Genomic DNA, 25097 nt, shown 5'->3' on the forward strand with positions numbered 1-25097 from the left:
ACAGTGTAGAGCACACATCTATAGTCATTTTGAAGTGACACTCTTTTCCTTGCAAAATGTACTGTAGATAGTGAACACAATAGGTTTTAAACTCTATTGCAGCAGTGTCAGCACTGGTGGATAAAACAAGCTTGAAACAAATGGCAGTATATTGCTGAGGGTTTTCATGGAGGCACAAGGGTTAAAGAGAACACGATTATAAGATGACAGCAGCTGTATCTCCTTTATAAAGTGATAATTGTTACACTTTATTTTGTTTTGTAAATTCTCAGTCAACTCAGCAGGATATTTTATTGTATTATGTTGATCATTTTAAGGGAACTGCTATTCAAAATAAGTTATTTGACCAATGCTTAGACAGTTAGCAACTAAGCATTATAGCTAATGGTGTTAAAGGGTTCTCCAGCAATTTAGTACTGAGCTTAAATCGAGTTAGAAGGTATGGGAGTTACAGTAGGGTGACCAATGTCTACTGAACTAGAATATGATGATCTCCACAGTGAAACATCACACTGGACGATGACATTGATGCTGGGGGGGTTACTAGGCCAAGTGGATCTGAACTTGGAGTCATTTGTCCCCTTGGAGTTGCCCTAAGGCAGAGAGGCACATTAGCTCACCACTGTAGTCACCACTGTTTCTCACTGTCGCTCAGATGGCCAATTGTCTCACCCAGATGAGGAAACTGTCTCCCATCACCATGACATACATCCGTGTGACACATTTAAAATATTTCTTCCATCCCACATATCCGTTACCTAACTGTGTTAGGTGGCTTGCTGTACTGAAAAGCTAAGCTAAGAAAATGCTAATAGCAATGGTACAACTTGGAGAAACACACTAACAAAGGCCCACAGAAAAGAATCACTGCTGTCAACAATGCAAGTGTCTTTGGTTTGTCAAATTGGGCAGGTTAAAAAAAAAAAAAAAAAAAAGATAAACAGGACATGGAGACGTAACGTAGCAACAAAGTTCTTTTCATCTCCACTCCCACATGTCATAAATGCCAGCAACACCTTCTAAGGGCGAATCTGATGAGACACACTAGATTTTGTGCTCTGTGATGGGGGGCCTTTTAAATCACAATGTTACGATGGTCTATCAGTCCAACAGCAATGGAAGTGACAGATAAACATACACAATCAAAATCATTGATGCAGAGGCCAAGATATCTGGGTTTTAGTCTATATAATAATACGACTCAATTTTGCAATTTTTAGAAATTGGTAGCCACGTCAGAATCGAGCATTCAGGAGCCCTGACAGGTTATTTTTTTGTCATTATGGTTATTTCTAAAAGAATAGTTTAGTTGTTCTGAGTATTTTCTTAATTAGAAAAGAGTTGTGCAGAGTTTTAACTATCACATTGCAACCTGCACCATCTTAACTCCCCAGATTAACATTTGGTTGTCGTTACACAATGACCTCGAACGCTTCACAGAGCTGAAGGAGGGATGCTGGTGGAAAAGTTTCAATTAGATGGAATAAGGCCCGCCGCCAAGATGAGTCAAAATTTGTGTGTGTGTGTGTGTGTCTGGGAGAGTGTGTGTTGTTCATCACTAAATTCCAAATGTTTGCCCAGGTCAGAGCTCACAATATTTAACTAACTAACCACACAGTTATATTTACCATGTCATGGTGTTCACAATGTTCTTTGTTTCATCAATGCTTTTATGCTACAATAAGTACTTCAAGACTACTTAGGCCTACCTCAATAATTATATTATTGTTTTTTTTTATACATATCTTATCTTATTGATATTGCCCATTGTGTAAGTTTACATAAAAATGACGCCAAAAGAATGCCAGAATAACTGGCAAGATTTTGCTTACCTTGACTTACTGTGACAAGAATTAGGTGCATTGCCCAAAGGCTTTTTCATATTTGATAAATAATTCTGGTTGTGTTATTTCTGTTCTATTCTATTCCATAGCCAATCTTTGAACATCGATATTTTTAAGTTTAGTGCTCTTAGGTGATTTCTAATATAACTAATGTAACTAACTAACCAGCAGCAGCCTTTCTATATTTTATAACGACAATATTGGCAGTTGATACATAACCCTTCATTTGGGTGCACCCAATAATAAATTTTATTTCAATTTCTCAACATATTATGTAAATGATCGTAACAGAAATAAAGGTGCTTAATGTTTTTTTTTTTCATTTAAATCACATGCTATAAAAAAAATTATAAACTGCTGAATTTCAGTCTCACTGGTGCAACAAATGAAAATGTTTGTCACACCATGGAGCTCTGGCATGGTGGATTGGTGGAGAAGTGCATTTATTGTCACTTAACAGTTGTTAAATTTAAATCATTCTTGATCAGTATATGAAACAAAGCAGACTCTAGACCTGTTTATTTGTCATTATTTTCAGCCGTAACTTTTAACATTTAAAGATATTTATTGAACACAGTGGTCCAACCTGTTTGACATGTTTGTTTGATATTTTATGTACTGTCTTACTTTGCTAACATCTTCAGTATCTAGACAACAGCAAAATCTTGGACTAACTGCCAGTTCAAACTGCTAACAGACATTCTGTCATTTTTTTTAGAGTCCATAATAAACAATTATATTGTATGTAAGTGCGTGATGCAGGGATTGTCTACCAAAAAGTTATTGTAAATATGATAATTCTTCCATTTAAGTTAACTGATGTAAATTCCTTATTTCGTATTTCTTCTTGTCACAATATATCACCGAAAAACGGAATATTGCTATGTCTGTTTATTTCCAATAACATGCAGCCCTTGCTGCAATGTGGTGAAATGTTTCAACTGTCTAAAAATCTATGCTGTTCACAGTAAATGAGCTAAAAGAAGCAGAACACCGTTAAAGTCCATTCAACTTCCAACTGTTCAAAATATAAATACCTGCATGTGTTTGAAATATTGAGCAACACCATCAGGAAAGTTCCAACATGAATGAGACCCTTGATGTTGAATAACAATTCTTTGGAGACATACCCAAGGTTTGATCTGATTCTTTATGAAACAACATCCATTACTACTCAGTAATCTGGTGCTGCAACTATCAGCTGCAACATATGAATGATGCCACCAGATCAACACGACGCTAGAACTGTATTGATCAGATAGACTAAAAGCAAAAGGTCACTGCAGCATTGTAAGGTCACTCTGCATTTGTTATATTTTTATGTATTGATGTTAAAGCTGTTGTAGTAGCCCCTTTTCGTGCATCAAACATTTTTTTGTTTAAATCTGTGTCGTAAAGTGAAGTTTAACAGAATGAGAAAGAGATGTAGAACACAGACCGAAAACAGAAGGCAATGTGACAGTATGAGAGAGAAACACGCCCTGGTTTCTAACTCCCCTGATCGATAACAAGTATTGACCTCTCTATAGTTAGACAGTCACTTTTAAGGGTTTGGTTTTGTACATTGTGTGCACACTTTTAATTAAACCATCATGAAAGTATCCAACTACATTTAATGACACAGAGAACCGCATTATCCTGTGAACATTACTTTACTTAAACTTTTGTTTTTAGAACATAAAAACAGGAAATAGGTCACAGATCACATGTGACACGGGAGGTGACGGATAAAGAAGTACATGGTTTATTCAGGGCCTTTTCCAATGACACTGAAATCATATTCTCTGCAGACCTAATCTGACCACATAACACCTTAATATGGTCAGATAATCTGGATAGAAAGAGGACAGGGGAGGTGCGATAGAGAGAATACATGGTGAGAGAGCCACAATAAAAAAAATAGAGAAATATAAATTGTCAATGTGGATTATTGTGGTACTGCTTTGAAACATAATTGCCAAGGTAATTGTATTGCTGTACATTTTTTTGGTTAACATAGTTTGAGCTCGGGGGGCAAAAGGGAAAGGGAAAAAAAATCTGATATCAATACCTTCTGATATTCTTTGTAATTAAACATATACATATTTTTGCAAAGATACTTAGATGTGGTTGTCAAACAGTTGAGACAAACATATCTAAAAGAGGCGGGATATTGCAGTTTAACAATAAACTTTGACAGTACCCCTTTTTTCTGTTATTGTAAGAGTAGTGAAACAGCTTTTTCCTTATTATGTTCTGTCAAAAAAGTCAGCATGTGTTGGACAACATATACGCCAATATTGTTGTATCTGTGATAAATCAATATCTGACGATAAAAAGGCCAACCAAAGGTCTCACTTACACTGCACTGGGGAGGAGACTATGGCTATGTCCACAACATATTTTTAGATGGCAGATTTTGTCCTCATCACTTTCAAAAAGCGCAGTTTATTTAAAATGATCCGAAAAATATCACCAAGAAATGAAAACAGTTAGACGACATGCCCTGGTGTTTTCTACAGTGATTTTGGTATTGTTCTATTGTCATGGTGTAGAATTTGTGGATGTGATCCATATGGATAATTGTTACTTACGTTTTTGTGTGTTTTATGCTTGGTATTTTCATATTGTTGACTCTGTAGTAACCTAGGCTCTGCCCTTTTTGATGCACTGTTATGACTTGAAACTTGTTTAGTGGAAAATCCAAGTAGGCTAAACTGATACACTAAATAACACAAAATAATGACCTTATTTTAATTGTGTTGCTTTGTTCTGTTGCCTTTCAACAACAGGCCCAACAAAATCCAACCTATATTGGGGCTATTAAAGATTATCAGTTTGTGAAGTATACTTGTATTTTAATTGAATACATTTAATCATACCAGTATTTTAACTTGATATATTTGATAAGCAAGTAAGTTACCTGCAAGTAGCATTTAATTTGTAAAAATGAACATTTTGATGTATTTGTACTCAACTGTGACTGTTTTTAATTGGTGAAATAATTTAATTTAATTTAATAATTAACATTCCTAGTCACTGCCTAAAAATAACTTATAATTTATTCTGTGCTTTATCACTATCACCAAATGCTTCCAGTGTTACTTTAAAGTAAAAGACTTGGGGCAACACACATCGATATTTGAATAGGTGGGAATGAGACTGGGCTGATTGAGGTTACTACAGGTCAATTGGCCTGATGTAGCGCCGTGCATGCATTGTTTTAACATACAGATTTGGAGGTCTTAGCCTGAGCCAAAATGTCATCTTTTTTTTAAGCTTGTGTTCACTAAACAGGACAACACCACAAATTTGCAGTCTCATTGCAGTGTCCATCAAATACATGTTGCCAATTAATTAATAACAATAACTTGATCATAGAAAATAGCTGGAAATGTTTTTCTGTTGATCCACTAATTAATTAATCAGCTGATCACTGCAGCCCATGAATAGTTTATTAATACAATGTATCTAGCTGGTTAAAGGTGCATTATGTAATTTTGGAGAAGAAATTAAAAAGTATTACTGACAGGGCTCCAGACTAACTTTTTTTTACTAGGAGCACAGTGGCCCCTAACTGAAAATTTTAGGAGCGCAATCACAAAATTTAGGGGCGCAGACCGTTAATATATTGACTATATATATATTTATATATAAGAAATTATCATATGTTGAGTTCAGTTTCACGCCGTTCTTTCTTTGCATGTCCAGTTGGCCTTTATATTTGGTAAAGGGTAGTTCTTCCTCGGCAATGAAAAAGACCGTGTTAAACTTAATGTTGATATATTAATTCAGCGCTTCCTCAGCGCACTGATTAACAGCCTCTTGCTTTCTAAATACAACTAACTGTGGAGTTGCGTTTTCATTGGAGTACAGGTCACAGCATATTTTATCCCTTAAACTAGCACTGTGTTTGACCAGTATGTTATGCTTTAATTGTGTAGTGCCAGCATGACCTGCAGATTTCGTGATCCCCACATGTTGCTGTAATCGATTGCAAAATCTGCGGTTCATGAAATTCGTCTCTCAGAAAAACCTTCACCAGTCAAATTTGCGCACCCATTCTTCACGAAATCAGTATTTTCTGCCCTTTTTCGCCATACTAGTGTCTTCAGACTTGGACTCATCCTCTGAGTTAGAATTTGACTCTGGCACACTTCTAGGCTTAATCGGGGAGAAAATAACCCAGAGATTCCACCAGATACGTGTCCGCTGCGTTACTGCTTCAATCCAGTTTTACAGTGCCGCAGTTATAGGTATGTGTTATGAAAACAACGACACGAAGTGTTCCCGACCAAAGGATTAGTAGAAGAGCTGGTGTTTGTCTCTTTTTTTCAGATTTGTGTGCTGGTGTCAACACGGAGTGTTTTATTTTGAAAAGTAACCAGATGTAATATTGTTGTTTCAGTGCGTGACTTCCTGTCTGCTCGGTTGTAAATTCGGCTGAATTGCTGCGTCTCACTCCAGCATCCGCCGAAATAGAAGCCCTGTGTATCTGCTCCGGACTGCTGGAGCCCTCCGAAGCAGAGACACAGCACAGCGGACCTGGTGGAAGTTAAGACATTATCTAAAGTGACAAAAACCAGCTCAGCTCCGCCACACAGCGGACACGTATCTGGTTGAATCACAGAGTTCGTTTCGCCATTGTTCGCTGAAAGTAAAACCTTTTCCTTCTTCGCTCAGAACAACTTTCGGACCCTCCCCCTCCACACATTAGCCACTTACAGTGCCATTCCCTGCCCATCTAACACACATTGGCCTGCCACCTGTCAGTCCATATTCCAGATTCTTTGATTCGCTTTGGTTCCCTTCAACTACCGGTGTTAAAAAAAAAAAAAACACCGGCAAATTCACTGGTCGTAAATGTGCAACTAAATATCAAATTTGGTCGCACTGTCTCAAATTTTGGTCGCAAAATGCGCCGATTTGCTCGCAGTCTGGAGCCCTGACTGAGGTAACAATACAAACTCCACAAATGTTCCATTACTGAATAAACAAGCTGTTCTTAGAGGAAAATAAGGTTCCCAGAACACTGTTTGAAGCTAAAAAGGTGGCAGGGTCCCCCACATATAAACGTAGTAAAACAGTATGAAATTGTCTTATCTTTATTTATTCAGTATATGTTTAAGTTTGTTTGATGAATGAAGATCTTTTTTTGTAAACATATTTCCCAAAACTACATAGTGCACCTTTAATTGTGAATATCAGTAAATATCCCAGTATAGCAAATGTATGCTAAATCACACACTGTATAAGATGAAATTGTCCATTTGCAGTAGGTGAACTGTTCACTGTTTCTCATTCAAAATTCTTGAATGACCTCTGTATAATCTACTATCAGAGGCTGATATTTGCTACAGGAAGTCAGTTTGCTTAAAGGAGTCACGAACATCAGTTGCCTCATCACTTTTCAGCCTAATCATATCGGGCAGGACTGCAGATAAGATTCTGACAGTGTGAAGCAACAACTACACATGGACAATTTTCGCAGACACCCCTACATGAATGTTCTTATAAGAAGTAATTTGAGACATTTGCCACCTCACCACGATAAGGTTAGGCAACACAAGGACATGTGCAACCTTACATTGCCTATACACATACACACACACACACATACACACACACTTCCCTCATCACCTCCTCGGGCTACTGTCATCAGTCGTCCGGCGACACTTTAACCCAATCCCAAAGATAGCAAACCTGAGAGCTTGTTCATTTGGTTGTGTTGGCAGGAGCTACAGCAGAGGCCTCAAGGTCAGGACATTCTCCTCCTCACACATTTGTTCATTAACTGAACACTGAGCAACACAAGCCTAGAACAATCTGTCTTTGTCACTTTGTGAAAATTAAGACCTCCATAATTTACTCCTCCTCACCAAGCTTCCTTGATAATGCTTTGCCGTTTGTTCTGCATTAAGCAGTGCAATAATAGTCTTAGTAGTATCATATTCATGCATTTTGGTTGAGCCTATTACATCCTGGACTGGTTTGCATCATTTTCACCTTTGTGGCATTTGCACAGTGCTGATGTAGTGATCAAAAATCTAAGGAAGATGATTTATACAAAGTTATACATCAGTTTAATATGTATAATTAGAATCATTTTCTGACAGTCTGGAGCTGACTCTATTTTAATTACATTTGCAAAAAAGATCCACCGCATTGATCACTTCCAATTGACTCAAGGTGAACATTTACATTGGACATTTGTTTCTCTCAGTGATATATTCTCCTTTATTATCCCAAAATCCTGTTTATGCCTTAAAATATCCTACCTGTGTGTTTGAAGATTTTCTTACCACTTTCTGTAACAGTGGTAACTCTTACATAACTCCTCGGGGGATTAGCAAGACCACCGGTGAGATTACTGGAGTCACGAGCGCAGCTGTAATCCACAGCATATCGCCATCTCAACAGCAAGACATACTACCTCTTTACCCAAACCAACCCAGCGTCCGGGTTTATCCCAGTTCGTCATCTGAGCTACAATCCCATTCTCAACATTTGACCAAGAAAATCCCCTGCAATTCTTCCAGTCTATTGGCTTAAATCCACTGTTGCTTATTTATCAGAGATCAACAACCGGTACCACTTGTTTTCCTGACCCAAAATGAGGGCCTTGTAGTTCAGAACTTTTGTGTGACTTATTAACAGGATAACTTACCTGTTCTCATTATAAAGATCTATATCCCTTTCTATAAATGTGTTGTAATGAACATCAGCTGCTCTTCAGAAAACCCATTGCTATGCTTACTCTGTGAGATATTTAGAATTCCAGTAGTTACATTAATTACACAAATGTTTTTCAGGGAATTAAAATTGAAATTGACCTTCTCTTGCTCTCTTTCCCTGTCTCTCCCTCTCTGTCTCTCTCTCTCTCTCTGTCTCTCCCTCTCTGTCTCTCTCTCTGTGTCTCTCTCGCTCTTTCTCTCTCTGTTTCCTTCCACAGGCTCCATCTCTCATGAAGTGAAAGTTCCATGAAGTTTTTCCATTTGTTGTGACAGAGTTTGGTTTTTCAACCTCCACCATACTTGATTGATAAAATAATTCAGTAACAATCCACGGACTGCATGAGCAAAACCATAGAGGTACACTACAAAAGGTAGGTTTCTGCTAACCAGCCAGTTAGATATTTATCATATACAGCATACTAAAGATATTAATTGAAATGAAATGTGAATATACTGATGAATCGTCTGTTTCAGCTTTGTAAATGTTTACAATGACCTTACTTTTCTTTGTTTGTTCTTATTTCTCTTCAAGACTGGCACTGGGGATGCAAAACATACCACAAACATCTCAGTAAAGAGAACCAAAAAAACAGCAGACTCTTTTGTTCTCCTCTCCTGAGATTCTTTCTCCCCTAAACTTAATGCTTTTCTGAGCATGTTTCATAAAGGGAGGTCAACACACAAGCGAAGATGAACCCTTACGTTACCTCACACTTCAGGAGGGATCTCTTTCCCCACTTCCATTTGTTGTAGACTTTTGTCTACCCTGCTGTTATTGGTTGAAGAAAATGTCCTATTCAATACTTGTACAGTTTTAGCAGTAGCCTTTTGTGTCTTGTTGTTCTCTGTCCATTGTTCCAAAGAGACTGGATGTGAATACTCTTGTATACTTGTCAGGATTTAGTTGTGGAAGAGTTGTGTAGAGTTCTGTGGAAATGGTTGGGCAAGGTAAATACGTGACAAGCATACCATTTCATTGCCTGATATAATTGTACATTTCTTTATTTTTGGTTTATTTAATCTTTTGTCAGTTTGTAATTATTATTTCTTTATACTGAGGAATTGTTCGTGCTAGTGCATGTTTTTTAGATAATATTTATGCTGCGATTCAAAGTTTCTCCTGCATGTTGTTGTTTTCATAATGCATCTACATATGATCTTCTGGTTTGTTTGCATAAACTGTTCAAGCAGCGCTTTTTTGATCTGGTTCAAGCAGATGCTGAGTTAGAGACTACAATCCACAGAGTTCTCAGTCACCTTATTTCTCAGCTCCTCTCCCTCTGTGGCATACACCTGATCTATCATCTTTGGCGCCAGACTTGTGGAAAAATATAGCAGACTTCCTAAGGTGACCTGTGTACTTACCATTTTCCTCCACATAAATCTTCCACTTAAAGTTGAAAACACAGTTGGTGTTGGAGATAGATCAAAGTAATCTCTCTCTGTTGTTTTCTCCCTTCCTTCTTATCTTTCGTCAGGCATAAGTGATTTCTCAGCCGTAATGCTGAACTGTAATGAGGTATGTCTGCTCTGAGAGACTAACTGTTGCAGGTGATTGTAAACAGCCGTGTAGTTCAGGTCAATATTATCCACGCAACAGTCATTACACAGAATCCATCTCCACCAAAATTGACAATGGCCATCCAACCGATATGCAGACCCTTTGAAAGACGCTGTGAAATTGTTAAAGCAGTGACATGATTATGCAGGAAATGGCAAACAAAACTTGGTTCTTTCAGTTGGGACCCTCTTGTTGGGCAAACATGACATTTCCTTGACTTGTAGGCATTTGATTTACTGAAATTACTGTATTCTTTGTCTCCTCATGCCCATACCAAGGGGTTGTGAAACTGGGACGAACTTTGATCGTAAGAATTGGCATGTTTTTATGCTTTTTGACTGCATGTTGGAAATTGATAATCATATCGCCTGTTTTAATTTGATCTGTCTGTCTTGTATGCATCTTGTCACAATATTATAGAGGGTACCCTGTTATGATCTCTATATCCTTGAAATATTTCCTACTCTATTGCATCATTTCATAGATTTTAACAGCAGATACCTGCTTGAGGTTTCCCTGTTATTGTTTTGAACTGAACAGAACCAATCCTGCTTGCTTTTGTGATGTCTGTCGAGATCAATCCAGCCCTCCCACTCCTTGTAAAAAGAATAGACTCCTCGGGCTACTGCTGACATCCTTCTTTTCAGCTCACCTCACTTTACTTACTTCAGTGAGTATCAAGGACATTGGTTGTTAATGAATGTGCCCGTGGACTCACTTCAGGATAGTCCTCTTTGTTGCTCAGAGATCTGTCACTGAAAGTATAGACTGTACTGGGAAACAGCATTATTAGTTTGGGAAAGTAAACAACGGATTAATCGATGACCTTAAAGGCAATTATTGTCCGGTTGGCCACCACAGACTTGCAAATATCTCCTCATTAAAAAGGATTCAAGACAGACTTTTGTTATTAACTCCACGTACGTAATTGACTGTATCAAGGTGCAACATCATCAACAATCAAACCAGGCCACACTGAGGAATATTGAATTACTGAGATCTTCTCCATAAGAGAGAAGAGCCATATAGCACACGATGGGAGCGGCACGCGTGAAACGCCGCTTCAGTGCTGTGGTGGATGGGCCAGTAGAGGAGGAGGAGGTCATGAGGCTGGCACAGAGTGCTGCAGATACAGCTAGGGCAGGGGGGAGTCCAACGGGGTCAGGGACCCCGAGCAGCCCCTCCCCGACCCATGCTCTGAACGGCAAAACTGTACCTCTCCAGAGTAACACCAACAATGCACGGAGGCAGAGCGCCATTGGAGAGTCAGTTGGAGAAGATGCAGGAGAAGGCGGAGTGAGAGCAGGAGGAATGTGCTCAGGGCTAAAGAGTGGAAAAGGCAGTAGTGGAGGAGGCAGAGGTAAAGGGCGGTCATCCTCGGACCACGATTCACTCTCTTCCCCCTCCACTACCAGCCGCCGGCGCACCAGGCGCTCTAACCGCCGGCCCCGACAACGCTTTGTGGGCAAGGACGGACGCTGCAACGTCACCTTCGTCAACATGAGCGAGAGGGGCCAGCGTTACCTCAGCGACCTGTTCACCACCTGTGTGGACATCCGCTGGCGCTGGATGCTTGTCATCTTCACCCTCTCCTTCCTTCTCTCCTGGCTGCTCTTTGGATTTGCCTTCTGGCTCATTGCCTCTGCGCATGGGGACCTCTCCATTAGGCTTACCCCTAGCTCAGGCTCCTCTCCGGGATCAGGAGAGGCCGGTTCTGGAGGAGGGCCTGATAGAGAGGCAGTAGTTGAGGAGCCGTGCTTCCTCCAAGTAAACAGCTTCATGGCAGCCTTTCTCTTCTCCTTGGAGACACAGACCTCCATCGGTTACGGATTCAGAAGTGTGACCGAAGAATGTCCCCTGGCGGTGGTGGCGGTCGTTTTGCAGTGCATTGTGGGCTGCATTATTGACGCCTTCATCATCGGGGCAGTCATGGCAAAGATTGCCAAGCCCAAGAAGCGCAATGAGACATTAGTGTTCTCTGAAACAGCTGTGGTGGCGCTGAGGGATGGGAAACTCTGCATGATGTGGAGAGTCGGAAACCTACGCAAGAGCCACCTGGTAGAGGCCCACGTTCGAGCACAACTACTGAAGGTAAGTGGAGGAAGCTGTATACCGACCATGACGAAAAAAAGAAAGGAGTCAGAAAGTATGACATTGATAAAAGAGACAGGCCTTTTCCTTTTTAAGGGTCAGAGACATACTTTAGAGATTATAAAACAGACAGGGAAAAGTAAAAGAGTACCAAAAATTGTGGCTGCTGCTATGAGAGACAGTGGGAGAGGAAAAAAGGTTGCAATAGAGAGAGTGAGAGAGCGCTGAGACCATCTGGCCTGTATTCTGTGGACTGTCGTTAATGAGAGCTTGTTTTATTTTCCCTCGGGTTAGGAAGATTTATCATGGATTAACTTGCCCACAATTCTTTAACTGAGAACCATTGTCCTTCGTCATCTCATTTTCCCTTGTGTGTACTGTATGTGTGTAAAAAGTGTTGTACCATATACATGATTATTTTTACCTTGCTGTCTGACCTTACGTGGGTAGTTTTAGACATTCTTCCATTATTTTTGGGATTCTTTTGTCATCATCAAAGCTGCACCCGCATGTGTGTGTGTACGTGTGTGTATACTGCCAGAGTTGTCCAGAGGGTCAGAATCTGTGGAACACTGAGGCTACAGCATCGACAATTTTATCTCTTTTAATAGCATGACCATATAAAATTTCAAACAGGGCAGATGGGATTATGTTTCTGAGGATCAAAGAGATACAATTCTAAATACTGCTACTGGATATTATTCCATAGTAAGGGTAGGGTGAGTGATAAGCCTATGCATGGGTGGTATGACTAAAGACATGCATAGTCTAATTCTTCTGAATATAATAACCAAATACTAAGCTTTTGGGTCAGGTTAAGAAATTTAATTTCAAATGTTTTTCTCAGATGACCTTAGGAAATGTGTGTCAGTATTTACTATGACAGATACTTTTCTTCTTTTCTATATTATAGTGTTGCATTTTTAGCCTATTGCGGTTTAATTTGATGTTACTGGATCATGTCCTATCTGCCTTTGGCTATTTTTTTATTTAATATTGGAAATCATTTCTAGTCTCCATTTGAAATTTTCCCACATGTGAAAATCAATTCGTAATGGCAACTAATGTGGAAAGTTTCACATTCCAGTTTGTGACTTTATTTTCGCTCTTTTTCTAACTTTAGTCAAGGGTGACAGAAGAGGGAGAGTTCCTCCCACTGGATAACGCCGACATCAATGTGGGTTTCGACACTGGCACCGATCGCATCTTCTTGGTCTCTCCAGTGACAATTGTCCACGAGATCAACGACGAGTCGCCTTTCTACGAGATCGACCGAAACACCCTGGAGAATGACTCCGAGTTGGAAGTGGTAGTCATCCTCGAGGGCATGGTGGAGGCCACAGCCATGACCACACAGTGCCGTAGCTCCTATCTGGCGTCAGAAATCCTCTGGGGACACCGATTCGAACCAGTGCTCTTTGAGAGGAAAGACTGCTACCAGGTAAGAAAATAGGGATAGAGAGATGTGTGTATGGATCCTTCCTTCATGTCAGAGGTGGTATGTGATCCTTCACTATAGTAAAAAGGAATGTATTATCTTTTTTTAATCACAGTAGCGGTGTGGCTCTAGGGATGGCAATGATGTCGTAACTAGGGTGATTCCCTGACTTGTCTATCAGCACCATTAATAGGATTCACTTTTAATATATCCATTTCTTTGGTTTATGACCAAACCCCTGCAAATCTAATGACATTCTCATCAGCTTTTGTAGCACTTTGTGTTTGTTGCTGATTAGCAAATGTTAGTGTGCTTATACGCTAAACTAAGACGGTGAATGCAGTGAACATTAACTGCCAAACATCAGTCAACAATCATTGTTATTAAGAGCATTCAGCATTTATCTCAAAACACAGCTGTACCCAAATATAGCCTCACAGAGCTGCTAGTATAGCGATAGACTATCGTCTTGTTAGCATACCAATTAAATGTGTTTTGGAAAATTATTGTCTTTTGTCCTTTTTCCCGGTGGACTAAATAGCTAATTTGATTATTCCAAATGTTGGCATGCTTAACACACTAAACGGAAACAGTGAACATGGTAAACAATAACTGATTGTGAGCATGTTAGCATTATTGACCTTGAGCCAAAAGCACAGCTGCACCCAAATATAGCCTTGCAGAGCTGCTAGCATGGCACTATATTTTTGTCTTGTTATCGTCCAAGTACAATATGTATTGAAAATGTCTTGTCTTCTGTCCTTTTACCAGGTGGACTACTCGTTCTTCCATCGGACATATGAAATCCCAACCACACCTTCATGCAGCGCTAAAGAGCTTGCTGAGCAGAAGTACATTCAAGGCTCTCGCTCATCATTCTGCTATGAAAACGAAGTGGCTCTGCAACTCGTATCCCCCGATGATGAGCCTGACCAAGACCCTGAGTGTCCCTCCCCTCCAACCCGAAGGCAGTCGTTGGCAGAACATCTCCACTACAACTAAAAATGTGGGATAGGAAGCCTTAAGGGAGGAAGAGAAAGGAAGTTGACCTAGGAAAAGAAACAGGAAGTTATCCTGGGGGTTTAGAAGGACAGGCAAAAGGGAGTGGGTTAGACAGGTAGGAATGGGCAGACCAAGAGAGACAGGATTAAACGTAGATAGGGCTGTGGATTTGCTAGTGGCAGGATTAAGGACAGGAAGTCCGGAGTAGGAGCAAGTCAAGAGATCTATTGGAATTTTAAAAGGTTTGCTGCACTTCTCTACAAATAAGAGTGCACAGAGAAAAAGAAGGGGGGTGGAGAGATAGAGAAACCATGGGAGATGTGGGGTCAGTCTATAGGGGACATGGGCTACTACACTGATCTAGTTGTCTGATTGGTCCTGGCAATCTTCCAAGCTTACTGAAAACTTGTCTAAGTCTCACATCTGGCCCATCACTACCACAACACAATCATCGGGTTTTACTGCCTGCCTGGCAGAAGATACAACAGCACCCCATTGTGGCTCTAACCTGCAGCTGCACCTCCGGATTGAGGACAATTAAAGCCTCTGGGAGGAGGCTCATGATTGAAAAGACTGGATGTGTACCTACTGAGGTACAACTCAGGAATGTCCTCCACTATTGTGTTGATCTATCATTCAATGCTTTATTTTCTTATGGTAAGTATGTATAGAGCACATTTTGTGATACGTTGTGCTTGGGGCAGGGGGCTGTTGAGAACTTAATTGAATATGAGGTTTGGCCACTCGAACAGTAACATGGGGAAACAGCTGAAAACAAGCAGCGGTTTTTAGCTGTTTCTTTCCCATGTTACATGCTGTTTGTTGTTTTGGGCTTTTCTTTTTTCTCTCTGTGTCATGAAGAGTTTCACTGATTGTAACATTTGCTTTGTTTCAACACAACACATTGTGTTGAGTCGAATGGTACGTGGTCAGAAGAAGCATGGTAGTATTTCATGCAATGACTGACGATGATCATGTCTGTGTCCAGATCAGAATATTACCATATATTCTTTCTTGCACTACTATCTACATGATTTTCTCATGTTCTTTGTTGCTGAAATAAATCACACTGTATTGTTTTGCACTGTTACTGTTGGAATACGCACTCAGCGACTGAGCTATGACATTTTAATCCTTTAATTGTTGGAAGACCCTTGAAGGTACGGACTCTTATAGACATTGTAAGTGCACTGGAGGCCCACAGTCACCTCCAACGTCATGAGAGCAGAACTGAGCTGAACTGTGCAGAAGCGTTCTGGCCATGATGACATGGCTTGCCCTTTCTATGTCTCTGAAAATATAACACCTGGACAAGTGCATGAGGATTGAACTGGAATCTATACCACATTCATCACAAATCATCCTGTATTTTTGTGCCCATAAGATAATGTGACAACTAAATCTAAATCAAATGTGTTACAGTTGGTTTTCTCTCACAAGTTGTGAGAACAGTGTAGTGATCGGTGCCTTCGTAAGAAACAAGAGATTTTGCAACTGGCCCTTCATCTGCGGATGTTTATTACATGTTTAAATGTCCTGTTTTCATTGTGTGTATTTGCATAACACTACTTATACAAGTGTTCTTTCAATCATTTCAACATTTGTCTAAGTTGACAAAAAGTATCTATGCAAATGAATGACTGTGAATCTCCTCAGTAACTGAGTAGTCTCAATATAAGCATGCAGGAACAACTTCAACATGCTTTTGGCGGTGTTGTATTAAAGGATATGTAATAGTTGAACATCGTAATTATATTACAAAGCACTTGGAATCTTCTTGTTTAATTTAGATCCTCTAATAATTTGCAGTATATTTTACCACCTGAATATGTAAGTGTTTGATTACAGAGGCTGTTGGTGAAGGAAATGTAACTCAGTGTCAGGAGTGCAACATGATGTTAAGTGTTGACCAATAATCAGCCTGACCAATGCACAACCTGTGAACTGTTCTTTGTACTTTGCACAAATGTCAAACATGGAGACTAATATCACTAAAGAAGCTCTACAGCCGCACACTAGTGTTGCAGGATCAGCACAGGTTGACCTCAATTCACCAGTCACAGTGTTTCACTCCAGTTACTGAAAGATTTTTTATGGTTACCTCAGGAGGGTGAAGGTATTGATAACATATTATCTGTTACAATAAGTGTTAATGCCGTTTTATTTTTGTGTCCCCCCTTATACTTCTCCTCTATGGCCACCATGTTTTATTTATAGACTGCATGGAGGGTCACATCGTTCACCCTGCCTCCACTTCCAGGAAATGTAACTTGACCTTTCAGCACCACCACTTTAACAACAATAGCACAGACAGGTGGATTATTTGTTAATTTCACTGGTTGCTTGTTCACATCACACATATTTTTTTAATCATAGGTATTTATAATATACATAGTGTAAAATACATGGTATACTGTAATACTGCATATATTTTCAATGAAGTAGTGAGGTGAAATCAATAAAAAGCTGTAGCTACCCTCCTAGGTTATTTTTCTAAAGGGAATGGGAAACCTCTCTGCTCCAACATTGAAATGTAATTTCAGAGCTGCCTCAGGCACAGAGCACTTCCAAATGAAACTGAACTGTGTTGTAGAGCAAATAAAACGCAGTAATTGAATTGCAATTATTTGTTGCTTCTTTATTTGTTTTCCTAGTGGCTCTCCTTGTCATCCAGATAAAAAGTTTAGTTCAACACTTAATAATTAATCATTAATCATTATTGCTTTTACATTTACAGTTTTATACAAAATGTTGTTTAAATGGCAACAACTCTATATTTTCACTGATAGTCCTTGTCACAGAATACAGTCTAGACTTAAACCTTGAAAATGATCGATGGATTTCTTTATACAAGAACAAGTAGAAGAGTGGTTAAACTAATGTAGATATAACTATAAATATTTTGTAATGACTGAGTAATTCAAAAAAAGAGATAAAGGAGTAAAGTGAAATACTAGTTTTGATTTCTTTTTAATTTGTTGTCAAAATGAAATGTACAGTTTTGGTTTTTTTCAAAAATTATATCACTGTTCAAAAGACTGTTCATCAAAAGAATAAAACACCTATTGTGAAAATAGTAATGACCCTATAATAAATCTGTGGTCACATCAAGCCACCCAATTTTCTTCATAAAGCCTAGCCTAAAATAAAAATCCCATGGCCTTAGGGGGCTTTGCAATCTGTACAGTGAATAATGTCCTGTCCTTTGACCTTCTATTTGAGTAAGGAAAAAAAAAACTTTAACAAAAGTAACCCTTGTAGCAGTGGAAAAAAATGGACGAAACCAAAATAATGGAGGAGATGACTATGGCCCGCAATAAGGAACATAACACATGTAACTCCCCTACAAGATATGATATTTTTTTATCTTGTTTTTTGGCTTGATTCTGCCTATTGTCACCGACAAAACTTGTGGCAAGCTAAAGATTTACAAAAAATTGTTGCAATCATGTTGTTAAATATTTGGCTTCAGATGGTGGATGGTTATGGCCATGATTACACAATTAGACATTTATTTTTTAATTTGAATATATACACTGCTTAAAATTAGTTAGGGAAATTGGGAAATTCTATTGTTTTACCTGATTGTTTATTATGTGACATACCACAACTTTTAGTTTGTATTTGGTACCCAAAAATAATGTGTCACATTACATTTGACTTTTGTTGAACATCCATTCACACACATATCCTAATATCCATAACTCACTTTGAGTAATGTAAATATAATTGTGTGGGGGCTTATGGTTCACCTATTAGCTTTTAAACAAAGCTTTCAACTGTATCTCATGGTTATTATTACATGGGGTGTTCTCCATTATAGCTGAGACACGCCATAGTTGTGTGTTTTGTTTGGTGATTATGTGCCCTCTATAGTGCATGTTAAATCGGCTACACGATTAGCTGTAAGACATTTTTTAATTGGCGTAAACAGCCCGAGAACCCCGGCTGGTACCTTTATGTACTACGGTTCACTCGGATTTGCTGTGCTGATCTGAATCACGCGCCTGGAGTCAGATCCTTTCGACTAGACCGTCTGCTGTGTTTGGATGTGACTCGGAACAGATCCGATCCCAGATCTGTGTCTGCGGACGCTCGCCGCAGCTGAGTGGTAAACAAAGGGCGCGCAAATCTCCCTAGTTTAGCGCGAGAGTGCGGCACAGGCACCTGCTGCAGCGCCCTGGTTGGCTGTTCGACACGTCAGTCACATGTAGCCCCGCTCCCTGAAGGTTATCATTGGCTGACGGCGGAGATTGTCGCGTTACCTTTAACGCCATTCGTCACCGCGCTCCTTTCATGCCAGCTTTGGGGCGGAAAGTTCTCGTCGTATTCATGAGGCGGGTTTTCTGCTCGGTTGTAGATTTTCATTGGACTTGTGTCTCTCCGAGGCTTGACTGAAAACCGTCTTCTCGCCCCTGGTTGGCCCGCTAGCAGGAAACCCTGAAGCCGCCGCCTTGCCCTCACTGCTCGCCGTCTATTTTATTCTCGCTGAGAAGTGTGAGTGCGGCTCCACGGAGGAGCGGTGCAATGATAAAAGCCGCATATGCGGTAGGCTACACACCTATCAGGCAGGAAAATACCCGAGAAACAGCCTCACCCCGGTTCTCCTAGCACCACAGCCTTACTCACGACTCAGAGCGGAACCTGAAGGTGAGAGATTTAATTGACTTTACTCTAATCCAACTCGTAAATAGCCAATGTAATATAGCGAGTGTATCATATTTCAGTGGGGCTGGCTAACCTTGCTAGGTTCGTCTAAATGCGGTGAGATAACGGCTAAAAACGAGACGTTGGTGTCGGTGGGACCGTTGATGATGGCTTGATTTTAATAAGTGACGCCTTCGAAGAGAGGCTTACATCGAGATGGCCTGACGTCTGGCAACTGTGTCTCTCTAATGGCCATATAAAAAAGATTTCGACCCATGTAATTACAACATTTAGCCGGGCCTTTTGTGATATTTGTGTTAAAAACTAACAATGACAGCAGCTAGCTCGTATTCTCAGTGGAGTGCGGCTCGGTTTTGTGGTGGCCACATGTATGCGGTTCACAGAGTCAATTAAAGGCTGGGGCCCATGTGATTGTTCATGTCTTATGTTCAAGGTGTGGTTGCCTTCGTCAGTCTGCTCTGTTCAGATCCTAAAATGCAGGTGATCTTATAGGGGTCACACCGCAGCTGCACCCTCCTCTTCTGCTCCGCAGCCGCACTGTAATTATCCACTATCATAGCCAGAGGTTTAATAATGTCACCGCTCCTCACTGTCCGATAAAGTGCGCAGATGACACAATATCATCACCGAGGCACTTAGCATGAAAGCTGAAGAAAAAAGGCGTTTCCAGCTCCCCCACCCGCACAATCACTGCACGCACCCGCACATTAGTTGTACAGCCACACACACACACACACACACACACACACACATAGACCACGAGACCCCCCGCAGTGGATGACCTCAGTTGAAACTCACAAGGTATTGTCTGTGGGGTGTTGCTATGGAGGAGAGCAGGCAGGTTTTGGCAACTCCAGCTGCTGCAGGACGAGTTTGCTGCTCAGGCTGTACTGCGACAACCTGTGTGTAAAGTCTGTGCTTCAGAGGAATCATTAGCATTGATGGGACCCACCAGCAGCCCACACTGCAGCTTTAGTGTCTGCTTGTGAAGTCTGGGATCACTGTTGGTCTCAACAATTGGTTTATGATGACTGTGATCTTTTTCACTAGCACAGATAATGTAGCCGTCCACATCTTCGGAGTGTAAGGCTCATCTCCCTGGCTTTGATTTCTCGTGGGTATTTTAAGGCTAAGGCTAGCGTTATTCTATATTTATCTTACTGAACGCAAAACCTATAAAAAGACCAAAAAACACAACAATGAATTCATGATGAGGATGATGAGGTTTTGCCTCAAAGCCTAATATGTGGTTCAGTCCTCTGTGGGCTTTCACTGCTGTTTCAAAATCTATTAAAGATGCATCAGTCAGTCGCACTGACACAATAGGTGACAAGTGTCTTCATTACCATGAACATGGTAATTGTAAATTATTCTCACAACCCACACACCCTGCACTGGTGAGGTAAATACTCTCTACTGTATGTTTTAATGGACTGGAAAATGTCCCCAACAAATGAACTGTATGGAACCAGCCTTTACGACCAGATGCTGTTAAATGCCACTGAGGAATCACATATTTCCATACTGAGTGGCTGGGTTGGGCTGGCTCTTTTGTCATCATGTCTACTCCACACCCAGAGTTATATTGGAGTAACAGGTATGGTTAATGCAGGGCTGGGGACAAGGCCCTGTCATGAGCAGACAGAGCAGAAAAAACTGAGACTGACTGAGACGCATTAGAGGAATCAGGCCAGTTGACATACCTGTTCAGGCATGGAGACGCCTAATAGTTAACGCACAAACACGCACAAACACAATACAGGCTGGCACAATAGCCTACCTGTCGGCTCAAAGTTGACGTATTGCTCCAACTTAAGCTGCACCCCATGTGGTTGCTTAAGAGGTCGATGTGTCAGCTCATTCCTCCATTAAGCCAAGTTGTGACCGCTAAACAGAAAGTTGGTCTTTTAACAATTGTTCAGCATCATTCAGAGTTTTAGTCAGACAGCTTGAAGGGTTTCGTTCCTAAATTGTACATCTATCTTGGTTGCCACATAGAATTTAGGTCATCGATTCCAGATATTGAGAAGAACCTATCTATTAAAGAACTGCCTTTCAGTCTCCAAGAAGCAGTAGCTCAGAAGTAATTTTCTTTAATATATATATGGTTGGTCTAAGGCTGGGTTCTCTCTAGTTATTGGTCTACTAATTAGAATTTGAGCTGCATAATACATGTTAATGGCCCTGTGCAGTAGGTTACTATCAATGATAACATTTAGATTATTGATTAACTACAGATTATTTCCTTGATTTATTGTTTGGTCTATTGAAAGTCAGTCAATAGCAGCACATACTAATCACAAGCCCAAAAAAAATGATAGCAACATTTTAAAATGTCTTCTTATTGTCTAACTATATGTCTAAAACCAACAAACATTCTGTTTGCTGTTATAGAAGACTAAAAAATACATTTGAGAGCCTGCTATATGCCAGTAGCCTTGTACTAACATTCACAAAGTTTATATCTGTCGGTTGCGATTGATTTCACTATGGGTTATTTTCTCAAGACCATGGCGACTTCTTATATTGTCTTCTTTTGTCTGAGTATAAGTTCAAAACCCCAAAATATTCTGTTTACTCACATGTAAGACTAAAAAACAGAATATTCACATTTGAGAAGCTGGGTCCAGTGAATTTTCCCCATTTTTGTGTGAAATATTCCTTAAATCATTAATCAGCTGTGAAAATACTTGCGGATTTATTTTCTGTCTGTTAGCAAGAGCTAATCGATTAGTCAGTCGAAAAAAGAAAACAAGCTACCAACTATTGCAACAGATCAATCATTTAATAAGTCAGTTTTCATGCAAAAATGTCAAACATTTGTTTGCCCCAGCTTCTTAAAGTAAGGATTTGCTTTTTTCTTCAATTTTCTTTTCTTATTTTCTTTTTCTTTTTTGTCATTTATAATAGGAAATGAAAGGTCTTTGAGTCAGCTGTGTGATATTATGTTGAGCATTATTCATATTTCCACCGTGTCGACATCACATCCTGGATGTAAATCTGTAACAAATGTAAGTCCTCCTAACCTCCGTGGAAAGTTTATCAGTCACAAGTTATTCCCCACCAAGAGAACTTTTCTCACGCGGTCACTGCTGCGCATTTATTCCAAGTTGTCAGAGCAAATCTAGAAACATCCTGTTGTCGCCTACTAGTCACTCTGACTGGGCATTGCCTTCATGTTTCAGGCTAGTAACCACCTCTAGCTGCTGTCACCTCCTCTTTCACAGGATACTGGGTCCTGAGGCATGTCAACATTTTGGCTCCACTAGTTTACAGTGAGGGCCTCACCAGAGTTTCATCTCTGCTGAGTCCAATGGCTTGTAGAAAAGAAGGATGCATTGCATTTTCTTTCAGTTAAAAATAGATTGAGTCCATTTCTATCCTCTCTCCTCACTGCTGTCCCACCCTCATTCCCTCTTCTTCGCTATCCCTCCCCCAGCACTGTCATGTCAGTTTACTCAGTCGATTGATGTATCTCGCTCTGCTCCATCCCTCCACCTCTCCACCCACCCATCTCTCTGTCATTCTTCCTCCCTTCTTCTCCTTGATTTGCTGTGTCTTTGCATTAGGCCATCCCTGACCCAATCTCAGCTGGCTATTGCGTGCTACTATGTGCTCTTACTTTACGTGTGGGTGGGTGCACATGGAGTATATGAGTGTGTATCTTGACACAGAAACACATCAGTGTCACTGTCCATCACCCACCGCGCTCCAGTTTCGAACCTCACACATCACACGATGCCTGTAACTAAAAAATGGCTCAAGATAGACTCACTTTTCTTGTGTCTCCCATTCTTTCCTCACTCAGTGCCAGTAGAACCATGTCCAGGCCAACAGGGGGCGGTGCCAACGATGTCACCCGCTTCCTCGCATCGGGGGCAATGCCAGGGTCTCCTACCTCCAATGCGGTGTTCACTGCTGCCAGCCAGGCCGACTGGGCAGCTAAGAGGCTGGTGTGGGTGCCGTCAGAGAAGCATGGCTTTGAGGTAAGCGGGTGTTGAAGTGGATTTAATTTTTTTGTTTCTAACAAGCACCAACATCTTAATCAAATCGCACTGGACGTAAAGAGCTGAAAGACAACATCATTTAGGAATTGGTGTTTTATGCTATTTGGTACAACACCACTGTCGTAAATACAAACCTGAGGTTTCTATAATGATATAGTCAGGTTTAATGTCAGATGAGTTAGCTAGCTGAAAGCGGCTACAGTGGTTACTTTTGCCACAAGTAAAGCTATCTGTTGAAAGAGGTGAGGCAGAGCAACTGGAGGACATCAGAGGGCAAACAAGAAAATGTTCTCTCTATAAAATATGATTCCACGTCACCAACCTAGTTTGTGGTGTGTGACTTGGACATCCTACCCTCCCAGCCAAATCACATAGCACAAATACGTGGTCAGGCCACAAAGTAGGATTGACAGAGACACCATTTACCCTATAACAAGTTAAAGTTGTTATTCAATAAATAATAAGTTACATAACGTTGCTTTAAACCAGCTGAATTTCAGGGGTGAATGGAATACAACTTGTTCCCACATTCCTGCTGCACATTATCCAAGTATTAATCCTGTGGTGAATAATTAGCCCCGAGTGTGTGCCTTTGACTGAAGGTGTGTCAAACTGGTGAGGCAGCATAAGGTGTGTGCATCTTTGTGTGTGTGTTATCATATCTTATGATTTTTTTATCCCACTTACAATGCCTTAGTTTCCATGCCTTTCTTTGTCCTGTTAGAATCTTGTCGATGCTTTCAGGCCTAATGTCTATCATCAAGCACTATATTAATTTGTTCCAGTTTTCCTTGCCTCTTGCATAATGCACTCAACATGTTTTCATTGGCGCTGACTGTAGGATGTGACATATGAATTTGATGTCCTCACTCTGAGTCTCCCTCTCTCTGCTGGACTGGTTTCATAGAGAGCTCTATGAATAGAACAATGCTCTCCTTCAGCCTCCTAACGTTAAAGAGGCCGTTGTAGAGATGCTGACTTCATTTTACAGTCATGATCTGAGGAATGGCAGTGTTAGACACACACACAAACACTCACACTGAATATACACGTGCACACTTTCATCCAGTTTCATATTCTGAGCATGGCCTTCAGTCTGTGACTAATACACACCCACACGCAGGCAAACACAGACACGCACATATTTTTGTGTGATGTGCATGTCAAGTAGCAGATAGAATAAAGCAGAGCAGAGTCCTGTGACCTGGTCAGAACCAGAGGTCACTACTTCCTGTCCTCAAAGCACAAGACCGACAGCATGACAAGAGAGCGTCTCTCTTCTTCTGTCACCGTCTATTCTTGTCTGCTGTCAAACACAAGGACCACTCATACTCTAAAGCTCACTGGAAGAGATTCTGACAAACATTTTCACAAATGTATTTTCAATCTTTGCTTCATTTCAAACACTTGTTTACAGTAGAGTGATATTTGTGTGTGTTATAGCCCAGTATGTAAAAAATCTACAGTACAGCAGTGCATTTAATTAATGTTTAACCTTTTAGGTAGCTGTTGGCTTTTACTCTTTACAGCTTTTTTAGTAACTTTAATTGGGATGACTAATGACATGGTCAGGAAGCTCTGTGTTGTTGGTGCATTATCCAAGATTTAAGGCTTCTGAGAGGAACTGATGCTGCTAAACGGCGTCATTTTAAATGCCGGAAGTTATTAAATTTACATTAACCTTTTTAAGCGATCGATTTTTCGATTTTTATTAACAGATTATTCTAAAATTGATTTTCTCGACAAAGCTTATTTGGCACCTGAATGTGAAAT

At 40.3% G+C, this 25097-nt stretch overlaps 2 protein-coding genes across 9 annotated transcripts in view; both read left to right on the forward strand.

Annotated features, from left to right (window-relative positions):
• Nucleotides 1-17275, forward strand: part of kcnj14 (potassium inwardly rectifying channel subfamily J member 14) — a 37884-nt gene extending 20609 nt beyond the window's left edge. The window contains exons 2-7 of one of the 4 annotated variants that reach the window (XM_030392830.1): nt 8776-8928; nt 9090-9905; nt 10036-10076; nt 10397-12209; nt 13333-13650; nt 14419-14649. In XM_030392830.1, the coding sequence (XP_030248690.1) occupies nt 11154-12209; nt 13333-13650; nt 14419-14649 (1605 nt within the window). In that variant the 5' untranslated portion in view covers nt 8776-8928; nt 9090-9905; nt 10036-10076; nt 10397-11153. Of the gene's footprint in view, nt 1-8775; nt 8929-9089; nt 12210-13332; nt 13651-14418 lie in introns of all 4 variants that reach the window. The other 3 variants (XM_030392832.1, XM_030392829.1, XM_030392833.1) reach the window with 3 other exon arrangements.
• Nucleotides 17276-18876: 1601 nt separating this feature from the next.
• The window catches only part of myh14 (myosin, heavy chain 14, non-muscle), a 34332-nt gene continuing 28111 nt past the window's right edge, over nt 18877-25097 (forward strand). For all 5 annotated transcript variants that reach the window (XM_030393070.1, XM_030393071.1, XM_030393074.1 and 2 more), the window contains exons 1-2: nt 18877-19299; nt 23126-23303. In XM_030393070.1, coding sequence (XP_030248930.1) covers nt 23139-23303 — 165 coding nt within the window. In that variant the 5' untranslated portion in view covers nt 18877-19299; nt 23126-23138. The remainder of the gene's footprint in view (nt 19300-23125; nt 23304-25097) is intronic.

Source organism: Sparus aurata, chromosome 17 (genome assembly GCF_900880675.1).
Source record: "Sparus aurata chromosome 17, fSpaAur1.1, whole genome shotgun sequence".
NCBI classification, from domain to species: Eukaryota; Metazoa; Chordata; class Actinopteri; order Spariformes; family Sparidae; genus Sparus; species Sparus aurata.